Genomic DNA, 16486 nt, shown 5'->3' on the forward strand with positions numbered 1-16486 from the left:
CAAAATCTCAGGACAAAATTTGAAATGAAAGCCATATTATTTAATGAACTCTGGAAATTTCATGTTTCATGCCTATGCCACTCTTCCCCAACTATATTTTTAAATAACAAAACAAGACTTATAATTCTATTAATCCCAAAATTGCTAGTAACAAAAATTGAAAAAAAAAATTGTATACTGCAGTATGACACATTCAGTTTTAACCACTCTCTATTTGACATGGCAGCGCTGACAACAAACTTCACTGGTTTACTCTCAAAACTTTCTAAAAGAATGTGTGAAACCAAAGCATAATAACTTTATTTTAATATTTGTATTTTTTAAATATATTATCTCAATTCCTCAGGACCAGAGGAATACAATGTTGGTAACATAGACTCAAAAGTACATAAATCTAGTAAAATGATTGGATCAGGATTAAGATTGGCTCTGTTGTTTTGGTTGGCTTTTGATGCTCTGCTTCTTTTATTATTCCTACTTGTTTTAACATTTCTTTTATGTGAAAATAGTCCATATTTTTTCTCATTAAAAAAATACTTTTACCTGACCCTGAAAAGGGAACTTGAAGTAATGCTTTTCACATGTCCAACTCAAACTGCAGGATTGGTGTTTTGTTTCTCCTTCTAATTTACAAAAAAATTATACCCTTGTGAGTCCCAAAGTAAGATAATATTGAGTTATTCAAAACTCAGGAACTGAAAATATCATCAGCCTCTGAGTCATTAGAAATCAGCATACTGCAAGCTACACACCATTTGGATGGTTAATTAACTACAAACATAAATTATGTCACTAAGCTGCAAATGACTACATTTTTAGTAACAAATGGTAGCTCAAGTGCTTTGCTTTCTTTTAAAAGAAGAACTAAAGTTGTTTCGGGAATATCAGAGTTAATAAATGACCACTCTAAATTTTAATGCTCTTCTCAAGGCCTAAAGCCACCACCCAAAGAAGTACTTCTTCCTTTCTTAGCATGTAAAGAAAAAAACTAGATAGTACTGTCCATGAAACATTAACAACAAAAGCATTTTCTTAATTAAAATATGTTTTCAGAAGCTATAACATACAAAGCAAACATAAAGACCTTGTGTGCTAAAGAGCAATACTGTTTTTACAAATATGACTTTAATTAAGCCTAGAGGAGAAAATTAATAAATATACATAATAATATCTACCTACAAGATAATGTGAATTCCACAATGAATACTAAAATAATAAAAAGCTGCAAACGAGATACCTTGTGATTTGTTAATATCTTTGATGATTTTCTGAAGTTCTTTCATTTCTACATCAAGTTCATCATAGTTTAGTTCTCGAGATTCAACATTTGGAGCTTGGAACAGAGAAGGATCTGTCCCCAGGTATGAACACTGCAAGTGACCATCATCACTCAGAGTGACTATCACTCCCTTTAAATCACTACAATAAGGAAGAGAAAATGAGACATAATTTTAAATTTCAGGAGAGTTAGTCTTGACCAACTACATTTTTACTCAATTCAGCATCAACACACCATTAAGAAAATAACTATATATCTATTTCTAAAGTTTTACTTCAAAGACTCAATTCAAATGTTTCAAACATGATTTGTATTTACAGAAGTACTCCCAATGTTAAGGTCCACTAAGGCAGGGGAAAAAGCCTAATTATTATAATAGCTACCACTTTTGGGGACCTAACTACAAAGCAAATCCTGCTCTGAGAGCATTTTAAGTACTGTTTTTAATCCTCATTCCAGCTACCACTTGGCATATCCGTAATAAGCATATGAATAACACTTGTGGAGGTACAATGGACCAAGAGATGGAGCTGGGCTGCTGGCTGGATGAAGACCAGGAATGAGGCAAAGGAGTGAAGACAGGACAATCCAGGGGACAGAATAGTAAACAAAGTTGATATGGGAAGCCATCAGAGGTCTTGCAAAAAAAAATGTGGCCCCTAGTCTTTCCTCATCCTTTTCCCTCTCTACCCTTAGGATTCACGTTTGCCCACTTTCCCAGGTCCTCCCATCACAGCTTCCTTCACACGCTCTCCTACTCAAGTGGCTTTCTGGTTTGTACTCTCTTTCTCTTCACTTTTAGCTAGAAGCAGCCAATTGTCCCATTTACTAGCTCTTTCTCTATCACTGTTTTTATTATCATTATCTTTTTTCCTCCCCATTCTTTCACTCTTCCTTCTCTCTTAGGCTCCCTGAGGTCTATTTTACTCTAGAAACTAGCCATAATATACAAATTATGGATAATTTTAGCACACCATTTTTTTAAATTTGTAAGTTTTTGTGAACATGTCATAAAAAGAAGCTGAGATGAATACTGTATTTGCTTCCTCCCTAAGTTTGCCAGAAAAACAAAAAAATTCAACATCGTCATAAAAGCTGTTTTGAGTTGATACATAATGGATTTGTTTGACTCACTTTTGTTTGTTAGGTTTTCTAAAGAAACTTTTGATTTTTTTAAAATATTTTCTACTCTGTTCTAAAGGTTAGATATTAATCAAAAATAATAAATTGGCACAGTGGCACATGCCTGTACTCCCAGCTACTTGATGAGGCAAAGAATTGCTTAAGCCCAGGGGTTTGAATCCAGCTTGGCAATATAGCAAGAGACCTTGTCTCTAAAAGTAAACAAAAATAGAAAAATTATGAGAGAAAAGAGACTTTAAAATGTTGCTATTCATCTGAAAAAAAGGACATAAAGTATATAACAGATAAGGCATGTTAGAGTCTAGGCTTATTCAGAATGAACAAAAATGTTTAAAACTTCCCAACAGTGGATCATGGCAGGTAGTCATTTCATTAATCTAAAAGCTTAACTGGGTTGGGAGTAGATACAACCATTGCTCAGTTGTGCCCATAAGATGGCCACCAGCATCCACTTTACCACCTGCCTTAAACACAACATTCCAATACACATCGTCTCCAGGACTCAGGTATAGTCAGTGACATGCAACTCTGTCGTATGGCTTGAGAGGAATAAAAAAATAGATTGTTGTCACTGGTTCAACAGCTAAAGAACTAGACTAGGACTCAGGTGACTTGAGCTCTAGCTCTGATGCTGCCCCTATAGAGCTCAGCCAATTTGGGAAAGTTTTTCTAAATATTCTTTATCTGTAAAATGAGAAGGTAAGACTAGATAATCTTCAAAAACTTTAACTTTTATGGTTGCTTCTGTCATCTACCCCTCAGAAAACAAATACTGCAAAAATGGAATGATCTTCCTAAAGTATGAAAAGCAACCCCAGAGAAAGGTTTGAACCTTTCTTTGCAGGTAACTGAAGCCACCTAGTGGCCATGGAAATCCCAACTTTCAGCTCTGACAAGCCCATTTCCAGAGAGCAAACCTTCCCTTCACTCTGAGTTGTGACTGGGGTCTATTCCCCCTTCTAGCCAGCCCCACCAAGGCCTAGGAACCCAATGAGTCCTCAGGAAACTCTAGGGTGCTAAAGCACAGACCTCTGCAGGGGCTTCTCAGAGAATGTGAGATTCATCAGTTCTTTGAATTCAAACAGGCATTTCCATTTCATCTTCATCCTTTGAACAGTCCATCACACAGAAAAGCTAGCATTACCCAACACAAGTATTTATCCCTAACTAAATTGATTTGGTCTTTGAGGTGAAAAGTTTATTACTAAATCAGTTTTATTCCACCAGTTTAGACAGCAAATAGCAACAATTTAGATACAAGGCATTTATCTAAAAAATTATCTGAATCTATGAAGTTTCTGAGTTCAGATAGGAAGACTTTGGATAATAGAGAATACATATATTCAGACTCTCTAAAAACATTTTTACTGGTATTTCATGTGTACAAATGGTAAAGACAGTAGCCAGGGTCTTCCCTCATCAAAAGAACAAATTTCACCAGAATGTCTTGATAGCTAAGGTAAATACAGAACTTAAGCAATTTACTTTTTATAAAATCAATGGGAAAAGACATTATAGGCTGGGGATGGTGGCTCACGCCTGTAATCCCAGCATTTTGGAAAGCCGAGGCAGGTAGATCGCTTGAGGTCAGAAGTTCAAGACCAGCCTGGCCAACATGGTGAAACATCATCTCCACTAAAAATACAAAAATTAGCCAGGTGTGGTGGCAGGCACCTGTAATCCCAGCTACTCGGGAGACTGAGGCAAGAGAATCACTTAAACCCAGGAGGCAGAGGTTGCAGTGAGCCGAGACCATTGCACTCCAGCCTGGGCAACACAACAAGACTCGGTCTCAAAAAAAAAAAAAAAAAAAAAAAAGACATTATAGCTTATTTGTTTCTTTTTATGGCTGAGTAGCACTCCCTGATGATTAGTGATGTTGAGCACTTTTTAAATGTGTTTGTTGGTTGTTGCATATCTTCTTTTGAGAATTGTCTATTCATGTCATTTGCAAAGATATGAAACCAACCTAATTGCCCATCAACCAATGAGTGGATAAAGCAAATGTGGTGAATACACACCATGGAATACAACTCAGCCATAAAAAAGAATGAAATAATGTCTTTTGCAGCAACTTGGATGGAGCGGGAGGCCATTATTCTAAGTGAAGTGACTTAGCAATAGACAACCAAATATGGTATGTTCTCACTTATAAGTGAGCGCTAAGCTATGAAGATGCAAAAGCATAAGAATGATGACATGGACTTTGGGGACTGGCAAGAGGGGATGGTTGGGAGGGGGTAAGGGATAAAAGGCTATATATTGGGTACAGTATATACTGTTCAGCTGACAGGTGCACCAAAATCCCAGAAATCACCACTAAAGAACTTATCCATGTAACCAAAAACCACCTGTACTCTAAAAACTATTCTTTTTAGATGAGATTCCTAGAGTAGTCAGATTTGTAGAGACCCAAAGGTGAATGGTGGTTTCCAGGTGCTGGGGGAGGGAGTTGAGAGATACAGAGTTTTACTTAGTAAAGATGAAAAAGTTCTGGAGATGGATAGTGGTGATGATTGCACAGCAATATGAATGTACCTAATGTCACAGAACTGTACATTTTAAAATGTTTAAAATGGTAAATTTTATGTTATATATATTTTACCACGATTTAAAAAAACACATAGCACCAAAAAAAGGGTGAATGAATAAATTTCAAAAATCTGTATTAAGAATGATAATATAGTATGTATTTTGTTTAGGGACATTAAAGCCTTCAATCTTGTATTTCTTTATCATTTTCTTTTTGTTGTTGTTGTTGTTGTTATTGTTGTTGTTTTGAGATGGAACCTCACTCTGTTGCCCAGGCTGGAGTGCAGTGGCGTGATCTCGGCTCACTGCAACCTCAACCTCCCGTGTTCAAGTGATTCTCCTGCCCCAGCCTCCCGAGTAGCTGGGATTACAGGCACCCGCCACCACACCTGGCTAATTTTTGTATTTTTAGTAGAGACGGGGTTTCGCCATTTTAGCCAGGCTGGTCTCAAACTCCTGACCTCATGATCCACCTGCCTTGGCCTCCCAAAGTGCTGGGACTACAGGCGTGAGCCCCGCACCCGGCCTCTTGTTTTTAGTTTTTCAAAAAAATTCAATAGCTTTTGGGGTACAAGTGGTTTTTGGTTATGGTTTCAGGTTTTAGATTTAAGTCTTTGATCCATCTTGAGTTGATTTTTGTATAAGGTGAGAGATGAGGATCCAGTTTTATTCTTCTACATGTGGCTTGCCAGTTTTCCCAGCCCCATTTATCGAATAGGGTGTCTTTTACTCAATTTATGTTTTGTATGCTTTGCCAAAGATCAGTTCGCTCTAAGTTTGGCTTTATTTCTGGGTTCTCTATCCTGTTCCATTGGTCTATGTGCCCGTTTTTGTGCCACTACCATGCTGTTTGGGTAACTACAGCCTTATAGTACAATTTGAAGTTGGGTAATGTGATGCCTCCAGATTTGTTCTTTTTGCCTAGTATTGCTTTGGCTATGCGAGCCCTTTTATGGTTCCATAAGAATTTCAGGATTGTTTTTTCTAGTTCTGCGAAGAATGATAACAGTATTTTGATGGGAATTGCATTGAATCTGTAGATAGCTTTGGGCATTATGGTCATTTTCACAATATAGATTCTTCCCATCCTTGAGCTTGGGATTTGTTTCCATTTGTTTGTGTCATCTATGGTTTCTTCCAGCAGTGTTTTGCAGTTTTCCTTATAGAGCTCTTTCACCTCATTGGTTAAGTATATTCCTAAGATATTTTGTTGGTGGTGGTTTTTTGTGGGGGGGGTGTGTGTGTGTGTGTGTGTGTGTGTGTGTGTGTGCAGTTGTTGTAAAAGGGACTGAGTTCTTCATTTGATTTTCAGTTTTGTTGTTGTTAGTGTATAGCAGTGCTACTGATCTGTGTAAATTGATTTTGTACCCTGAGACTTTACTGAATTTGACCTAAGAGCTTTTTGGATGAGTCTTTAGGGTTTTCTAGGCACAAGATCATGCTACCAGTGAATAGTGACAATTTGACTTCCCCTTTTCCAATCTGGATGCCCTTTATTTCTTCCTCTTGTCTGATTGTTCTGGCTAGGATTTCCAGCACCATGTTGAATAAAAGTTGTGGAAGTGGACATCCTTGCCTTGTTCCGGTTCTCAAGGGAAATGCTTTCAACATTCCCCCATTCAGCATGATGCTGGCTGTGGGTTTGTCATATATGGCTTTTATTACTTTGAGATAAGTCTCTTCTATGCCTATTTTGTTGAGAGTTTTTATCATAAAGCTATGTTGGATTTTATCAAATGCTTTTTCTGCATCTATTGAAATAATCACATGGTTTTTGTTTTTAATTCTGTTTAAGTGATATATCACATTTATTGATTTATATATGTTAAATCATTCCTGCATCCCTGGGATGAAACCCACTTGATCATAATGTACTATCTTTTTGATGTGCTGTTAGATTCGGTTAGCTAGTATTTTGTTGAGGATTTTTGAATCTGACGAAAATTTTAACAATATTGTTCATGTGGGTTAATAAGTAAGGTTCTATGAATGACAGAATGTTACGCTGAAAGGAACCATCAATTAAATCCAATACTGTGTACCCTACTGCTTCGGTCTTAAAAGCAGAGTTAACATTGACAAAATCAAGGTCTCTGAATTATTATTGGTCTGTGAAGTGCATCAGCTAAGCTAAGTCACTAGAATAATGTACTTTATGAAGAATCAAGGTCAAAGATATTACATTCCTAGGACATTCGGTTATTTTGCAATTTCAGCAATGGGGCATGAAATTAAACAACAGAATTTTGCTCAGGAATCTGTAAATAATGATTTTATCACTCAGTAAACAGATTCCTTCCTTAACAAATACATTAAAGCAAAATTCCAGATGGATTTTTAAAGTTCAATTTAAACATATGAAACTACAAAAATATTTATCTCCCTTTGAGATGGTAAGAAAACTTTTGCTGTAAGAATGCAACGGAGGAAGCTACAAATGAAAGGATCTCTAAATTAAACTACATTAAATTTTTGAACTTGTTATAGGCTTAGGAATACAACATAATAAAACAAAGGACAAACTCAGAAAACATTGGCAACCAATATAAAATACAACATTTTAAGTTAAACCATGTGAAGTTCCTGATAATCAACTGGTTTTGACCTATAAAAACAATTTTATAGACCAGGCACAGAGGCTTACGCCTGTAATTCTAGCATTTTGGGAGGTCGAGGCGGGCAGATTGCCTGAGCTCAGGAGTTCAAGGCCTGCCTGGGCAACATGGTGAAATCCCATCTCTACTAAAATACAAAAAAATTAGCCAGGTGTGGTGGCGTGCTTCTGTAGTCCCAGCTACTTGGGAGGCTGAGGCAGGAGAATTACTCGAACCAAGGAGGCAGAGGTTGCAGTTAGCCGAGATCATGCCACTGCACTCCAGCCCAGGTGACAGAGCGAGACTCTGTCTCCAAAAAAAAACACAATTTCATATGTTAAATCTAATATGTAAAGAATTCTTACAAATCAATGAAAATAATATTATACCCAACAGAAAAAGGTTAAAGACCATCTACAGACAATTCACATATAACATTAATACAGTCAATAAATAAATGGAAAATTTTTCAAAATCAAAAAATGTATACTTTAAAACTATTTTTAAAAACATATATTTGATTAACACCTCAAACTAGCAAAAAAATTGTATTTAATGTGTCCAGCTGTTATAGAAGACACATGGAGACAGAAACTCTCATACACTTTTGATACCAATGTAAATTTTTTAGAATCCTTTTAGAGAACATTTTAGAAAAACATATCAAAAACCATAAAAATACTATTGTATTTTATGCAGTAATCTACTTTCACGGTTATTTTAAAAATTTAGAAACAACCCAAATGATAAGGGGGGAATATTTTTTAATTGTGGTGTATCTATAATAGAATGTTTAGAAACCATTAAAAATCATGTCTTATGAAATACCTGTTTATCAGAAAAAATAATAAATGTAAAAGCAAAATATAATACTGCATGTACATTTTATTGTTTATAAATATATATGTATAAAACACAAATTAGGAAAAATACCTAAATGTTAATAGAATAGTGACTATCTCTAACTAGTGAAATGATTATTTTCATTTTGTCTTATAGTTACAAAATAAGATTAGGGCCAGGCACAGTGGCTCATGCCTATAATCCCAGTACTGTGGGAGGCCAAGGCGGGTGGATCACCTGAGGCCAGAAGTTCGAGACCAGTCTGGCCAACATGGTGAAACCCCATCTCTACTAAAAATACAAAAATTTGCTGGGAGTGATGACGTGCACCTATAATCCCAGCTCTGCGGGAGGCTAAGGCAGGAGAATCACTTAAACCTGGGAGGCAAAGGTTGCAGTGAGCTGAGATCGAGCCACTGCACCGCAGCCTGGGCAACAAGAGCGAAACTCCATCTTTAAATAAATAAATAATAGAAGGAAAACCTTATTTTTTTTAAGAAAAAAAAAGTTCTATTTTCCATTCCCAGAGACTAATTTTGAATCACTAACTTAAAAATTAAATATTTGTGGGATTAAAAACATTTAACTAGTTTTATTTTTCCAACAAAGCCAATCTATAAAACGTGTAACATGAAATTATTTGAAATATAGCTCAATAGATAGAAAATAAATGGTTTCTTTCATGTCCTAATGCACTAAAACAAATGAATACTAGTTTTAAAAACAAAAAGAATATGCATTAGACCTAATGTTCTCTTGTTTGGCCTCATTTTATGCAAAATAGGAACATTTTAGGTTATCACATTGTCAAAGTCTGGTTTTTACTACTATATATAGATACCAAGGAAATCTTAAAACCCTCAATAGTATTTATTGCACCCCAAATTGTATTCTACCTCAGTAAGGAGCATATGATTGAAAGGCATTTCCCTTCAAGTGCAGTCAGCCACACTCAGTTCACACAGCTCTTCCTCAGTCCCAAAGTACTAGACATGGGCACTTGAACATATTGTAATCAATCTACCATCAATCATTTAAGACATTCTTATTGAGCATCTGCTATACAAGAGAAGCTATAAAGGCAAAGAAGACATGATGCTTGCTGTATAAAAAACATTGGTCTAATTGGAAGGACTTCAAACTTACTTTAAATAAAAGCAATTGCAACCCAATGTGGTAGACAGAGCACAGTAGGAAGAGAGTACAATGGCCCTGCATGAGAGAGCAGAGCAAGGCTTCACAGGGCAAAGGATGCAAAAGCTGGATCTTGATCTACAAGTAGATCCTCACAGATGAAAAACAATGGACGAAATAAAGGCAGAGGACTCCAGCCTTGGTGACCTCATTCAGTCTTAATGACTTTAAATACTTTCTTCATGCCAGCTCCCACCTCTATTTCTCCAGCCAGACATGTACATCCAGCCCCCTACTTGACAGCTACACTTAGAAGGCCAACAGACATCTAAAGCTCAACATGGCTACCCCTGAGTTCCTGATTTGGCCCCACCTTTCCAATTCAAAGCTACCCTCCTGCGTCTTTCATATTTCTGCTATTGGTAACTCCATTCTTTAAGCTGCTCATCCAGAAAGAACCTTAGAGCCATCCTTGACTCCCCCTCCCTTTTCTTTTTCTTGCAACCACATAAAATTCATCAGCAAATATTGCCAGTCTTACTTTTTAAATATGTCCAGAATCCAGCCACTTCTCACCAAGAACACTACTGCACACATGAAACAAACATTTCTTTTTTAGTTTCTTCTTTAGAGACAGACTCTCACTCTGTCACTCCGGCTGGAGTGCAGTGGCATAATGGCTCACTGTAACTCAAACTCCAGGGCTCAAGTGACCTGCCTCAGCTTCCCAAGTAGCTGGGACTACATGGTGCATGCCAACATACCAAGCTAATTTTTTTGTTGTTGTTAGAAATAGGGTCTTGCTATGTTGCAGGTCTGGTTGTGAACTCCTGGCCTCAGGTGATCCTCCTGCCTCAACCTCCCAAAGCACTGGGAATATAGGTGTGAACCACCACACCAAGTCTAACAAATACCCTTTAATCTGCCCTGGATAACTGCTATTAACCAGTCTCTCCACTTTTATACATGTGCCTCTACAGTAACTTTCCAACAAAGTAGTAAAAATATTCATGTTACCTTACAACTCTCCAGTGGCTCCTCTGGCACTCATAACGAAAACTCAAGTCCTTACAAGAGTCTTCAATGCCCTACATAATATGTTCCTCCACCTCATTTTCATTTTCTATTCTGCCAGAATAAAAAATGAAATTGTCTATCCTAGTGGTAGGAAATTGAGTTCCAGGAAATCTTGCCACTGCAGGTAAAGTGTTCTGTGGTCCCAAATAAACTTGAAAGAAAGTCTAGGCCACAAGAACCACAATTCCTGGGCAAGTCCTAGTGCTTCATTGGGCTCAGTGCCAGTGGACATGGAGGGCAAAAGACTTAATAAGACACCAGATTGGGCAGCCAAGGGAGTGCTTGCACCACCTTTCCCTCAACACCCAGCAAAGTAGTGCACAGCTCTGGAAAAGACCCCTTCCTTCAGCTTGAAGAGAGGAGAGAGGAAAGTAAAGAGTACTTTGTCTTGTAACTTGGATGACAGCTCATCCACAGTAGAATAAGGCACTGAGCAGCGACCTCAGGTACTCATTCAAAGTCCTAGCTCCCAGATGACATTTCTAGACATAACCTGGGCCAGAAGGGAGCCCATTGCCTTGAAGTGAAAGATCCACTCAAGGCAAGATTCATTACCTACTGATTGAAGAGTCCCTGGGCCCTGAATAGTCAACAGTGGTAGCCAGGCAGTACTCGTCATGGGCCTTGAGTGGAATTCAGAGAAGTGCTGGCTTCTGGTTAGCACATTCCCAACTGCAATGGCCATGGGGAAGACTCATTCCACTTCAGAAAAGGAGAGAGAAGAGTAAAGGGGACTTTGTCTTACAGCTTAGGTACCAGCTGGGCTGCAGTGGAATAGAGCACCAAGCAAGCTCTTCTGGTCCCCAATTCTAATCCTTGGCTCTCGGACAGCAAGCATTTTAGGACCTGCCCTGAGAGGGGAACCCACTGCTTAAGCCTGGCAGCATTCATCACAAGTTGACTGAAGAGCCTGGGGCCTGAGTGAATATCAGCGGTAGCCAGGCAGTACTCACTGCAAGCCTAGGAGGTGGTAGTAATGGAAAGAGACTAATGGGAGGGGAACAGAGGGGAGGGGAAGGGGTGGGGGAGGGGAGTGGAGGGGAGGGAAAAGAGTGGGAAGGACATTGTCTTGTGTCTTGAGTACCAGCTCACTGTACTAAAACAAAGCACCAGGTAGATTCCTAACTTTCTGATTCCAGATCCTGGCTCCCAGAGAGCATCTCTGGACCCACCTGGGGGCATAAGAAATTTATTGCCCGAAAGGGAAGGACACAAGCCTGGCTACCTTTACCACTTGATGATTGTAGAGCCCTAGGGACTTGAGCATATGTAAGTGGTAGACAGGCAGTGGTTATGAGAGGCCTTGGATTAGACCCAGTACATTCTGGCTTCAGCTCTAACCCAGCATACTCCCATTGGTGGTGGCCACAGGATTGCTTGTGTCACTACTCCCTCAGCTCCAGGAAGCACAGCAGAGAGAGAGAGACACTCTATTTGTTGGGGAAAAAGTAAGGGAAGAAAGCAAGAGTCTCTCTCTAGTAATCCAGAAAATTATTCTGGATCTTATCCAAGTCCACCAAGCCACAGTGTTACTGGGCTTCAGGTGTCCCCTAATGCAGATATGGCTGCAGTGACCCAAAATCTACACTGTAACACCCAAGATCCTCTGAATACCTGGAAAGCCTTCAGAAAAAGGGCAGGTACAAACAAACCCAGACTGCAAAGACTACAATAAATATCTAACCCTTCAATGCCCAGTCACTGATGAACATCCACAAGCACCCAGGCTATCAAGGAAAACATGACCTTACCGAATGAACTAAATAAGGCACAAGGATCTAATCCCAGAGAAACAGAGATATGTGACCTTTCAGAGAAATCAGAAGAGCTGTTTTCAGGAAACACAAAGAAATTCAAGATAACACAGAGAAGACATTGAGAATCCTATCAGATAAATTTAACAAAGACATTGAGATAATTTAAAAGAATCAACCAGAAATTCTGGAATTGAAAAATGCAACTGACATAATGAAGAATGCATCAGAGTGCCTCACCAACACAACTAATCAAGTCGAAGAATTAGTAAGCTTGAAGACAGACTATTTGAAAATATACAGTCAGAGGAGACAAAAGAAAAAATAATTTAAAAACAATAAAGCATACCTACAAAATCTAGAATATAGCCTCAAAAAGGTAAATCTAAGAGATATTAGCCTTAAAGAGGAGGTAGAGACAAAGATAGAGGTAGGAAGTTTACTCAAAGAGATAATAACAGAACTTCACAAACCTAGAGAAAGATACCAATATTCAAGTACAAGGAGGTTACAGAACAGCAAGCAGATTTGACACAGATAAGACTCCTGCAAGATCATTAATAATCAAACTCCAAAAGGCAAGGATAAACAAAGGATCCTAAAAGCAAGAAGAGAAAAGAAACAAATGCCTTACAATGGCGCTCCAGTATGTCTGGCAGCAAACTTCTCAATGGGAACTTTACAAGCCAGGAGAGAGTGTCATGATATATTTAAAGTGGTGAAAGAAAAAAAAGAATTTTTCCTAGAACAGTATATCCAGCAAAAGTATCCATCAAACATGAAGGAGAAATAAAGATTCTCCCAAACAAAAGCTGATAGATTTCATCAACACTAGACCTGCCCTACAAGAAATGCTAAAGGGAGTTCTTCAATCCGAAGAAAAAAAAAATGTTAACAAGCAATAAGAAATCATATGAAGGTACAAAACTCACTGGTAATAGCAAGGACACAGAAAAATACAGAATAGTACAACACTGTAATTGTGGTGTGTAAACTACTCTATCTTGAGTAAGAAGACTAAAGATGAACCGAATCAAAAATAAGAGCTACAACAACGTTTTAATACATAGTACAATAAGATATAAGATATAAAGAGAAACAATAAAAGTTAAAAAGCAGAGGGACAAAGTTAACTGTAGAGTTTTTATCAGTTTTCTCTTTGTTTCTTTGATTTATTTGCTTGTTTATGAAATCAGAGTTAAGTGTTCATCAGTTTAAAATAATAGGTTATAAGATCATATTTGCAAGCCTCATGGTAAACTCAAATCAAAACACATACAACAGATACACAAAAGATAAAGAGCAAGAAATTAAAACGTACCACCAGAGAAAGATAACTTTCACTAAAAGGAAGACAGGGGTCCAGGCACTGTGGCTCACACCTGTAATCCCAACACTTTGGGATCCTGAGGCAGGTGGATTACTTGAGGTCAAGAGTTCAAGACCAGCCTGGCCAACATGGTGAAACCCTGTCTCTACCAAAAATACAAAAATTAGCCAGGCATGGTGGCACATGCCTGTAATCTCAGCTGCTCGAGAGGCTGAGGCAGGAGAATTGCTTGAACCCGTGAGGCAGAAGTTGCAGTGAGCTGAGATCACACCACTGCACTCCAGCCTAGGTGACAAAGCAAGACCTCATCAAAAAAAAAGGAAGACATGAATGAAGAAAAGAAAGAAGAGAAGACCAGAAACCACAGAACAAAATGGCAGGAGTAAGTCCTTACTTATTAATAATGAAAGCTGAACATAAAAGTACTAAACTGTACAATCAAAAGACATACAGTGGCTTAATGAATTTTTTTAAAAAAAAGACCCAGTGATCAACTGCCTACAATAACATGCTTCACATGTAAAGACACAAACAGACTAATAATAAAAGGATGATAAAAGATATTCCATGCCAGTGGAAACCAAAGAAGACAAGGAGTGGCTACACTTATATCAGACAAAATAGATTTCACAACAAAAACTATAAAAAGAAATGAAGGAAGTCATTATATAATGATTAAAAAACTCAATTAACCAGAAGACATAAAAATTGTAAATATATATGCACCCAATACTGGAGCATCCAAATAAATAAAGCAAATATTACTAGAGCAAAAGACACAGATAGAACCCTGTAAAATAACAGCTATAGACTTCAGCACATCACTTTCAATATTGAACAGATCTTTCAGACACAAAATAAACAAAGAAACATCGGATTAACCAGCATTACAAACCAAATAGAGGTAACATATATTTACAGAACATTTCATCTAATGGCTACAGAATACACACTGTTTTCTTCAGCAAATGGATCATTCTCAAAAACAGACAAAATGTTAGGCCACAAAACAAGTCTTAAAACATTCAAAAAACCTGAAATAACATCAAAAATATTCTCTGACCAAAATGGAATAAAACTAGAAATCAATAACAAGAGGTATTTTGGAAACTATGTAAACACATGGAAATTAAACAATACGCTCCTTAATGAACAGTGGATCAATGAAGACGTTAAAAGGAAACTGAAAATTTTCTTGAAATAAATGATAATGGAAACATAATATTCCAAAACCTATGGGAAACTTTACCACTAAGTACTAAGAGGGAACTTTACCACTATAAGCATCTACAGTTAAAAAGTAGAAAAACTTCAAATAAACAACCTAATCATGCATCTTAAAGAATCTGAAAAGCAAGAGCAAATCAAATGAATTTTTAAAAAAAAAAACTAGTAAAAGAGAAAAGTAGTAAAAGAGAAAAATAATAAACATCACAGCAGAAATAAATGACATTGAAAAAAAGAAAATAATACAAAAATCAATTAAAGAAAAGGTTGTTCTTTGAGAAGATAAACAAAATGAACAAACCTTTAGCCAGACTAAGAAAAAAAGACAGAATGCCCAAATAAGTAAAATCAGAGAGTAAAAGAGAGACAGTACAACTTATATTGCAAAAATTCAAAGGATCATTAGTGGCTACTATGAGCAACTATATGCCAATAAATTGGTAAACCTAGAAGAAATGGACAAATTCCTAGACACATACCAATATACCAAGATTGAACCATGAGGAAATCCAAAACCTAAACAGACCAAAAACAAGTAATGAGATTGATGCCATAATAAAGTTTCCCAGTCAAAAAGAAAAAAAAAAAAAAACAGGCCTGAGACCCAATGATTTCACCGCTGAATTATACCAAATATGTTTTAAAAAACTAATACCAATTCTACTTAAATTATTACAAAAAAAAAAGAGGGGGAGGGAATACTTCCAAACTCATTCTACAAAACCAGTATTATCCTGAAACCAAAATAAAGCAAAAACATATCAAAAACAGAAAATTATAGGCCAATAAAACCAATGAACATTGATGCAAAGACCCTCAACAAAATACCAGTAAAGCAACTTCAAAACGCATTAAAAAGGTCATTCATTAGGACCAAGTGGGATTTATCCCTAGGATGCTGGCATAGTTCAACATATGCAAATCAATCATTGTGGTACATCAAGTCAACACAATGAAGGACAAAAACCATACAATCATTTCAATTGATGATGAAAAAAAGGTATTTGATAAAATTCAACATCCTTTCATGATTAAAAAAACCCTTAAAAAAACTGGATATAGAAGGAATACACCTCAACACAACAAAAGCCATATAAGACAGACCCACAGCTAATATCATACTGAATGGGAAAAAATGAAAGCCTTTCCTCTAAGATCTGGAACATGACAAGGATGCCCACTTTCACCACTGTTATTCAACATAGTACTGTTAAGTCCTACCTATCAATTGAACAAGACAAAGAAATAAAGGTCATCCAAAATTGGAAGGGAAGAAGATAAATTGCCCTTGTTTGCAGACAATATGATAGTACATTTGGAAAGAACTAAAGACTCCAAGAAAAAACTATTAGAACAAATTCCGTAAAGTTGCAAGATACAAAATCAACACACAAAAATCAGTAGCATTTCTATATGCCAATAGTGAACAATCTGAAAAAGACATCAAGAAAGTAATCCCATTTACAAAGGCTACAAAGAAAATTAAATACCTAGGAATTAACCAAGGAAATAAAAGGTCTCTACAATGAAAACTATAAAACACTTTTGAAAGAAATTGAAGAGGACAGAAAAA

General features: G+C 37.0%; 1 protein-coding gene across 7 annotated transcripts in view; it reads right to left on the minus strand.

Moving 5' to 3' along the window:
• BBS9 (Bardet-Biedl syndrome 9) overlaps positions 1-16486 on the minus strand; it is a 489942-nt gene that overhangs the window by 271386 nt on the left and 202070 nt on the right. For 4 of the 7 annotated variants that reach the window (XM_065542147.2, XM_065542146.2, XM_065542148.2 and 1 more), the window contains 2 exons: positions 3452-3529; positions 1238-1419 (listed from right to left, as the gene is read on the minus strand). In XM_065542147.2, the coding sequence (XP_065398219.1) occupies positions 1238-1419; positions 3452-3529 (260 nt within the window). The remainder of the gene's footprint in view (positions 1-1237; positions 1420-3451; positions 3530-16486) is intronic. The other 3 variants (XM_045387644.3, XM_005549820.5, XM_074035247.1) reach the window with 1 other exon arrangement.

Source organism: Macaca fascicularis, chromosome 3 (assembly GCF_037993035.2).
Source record: "Macaca fascicularis isolate 582-1 chromosome 3, T2T-MFA8v1.1".
Classification (NCBI taxonomy): Eukaryota; Metazoa; Chordata; class Mammalia; order Primates; family Cercopithecidae; genus Macaca; species Macaca fascicularis.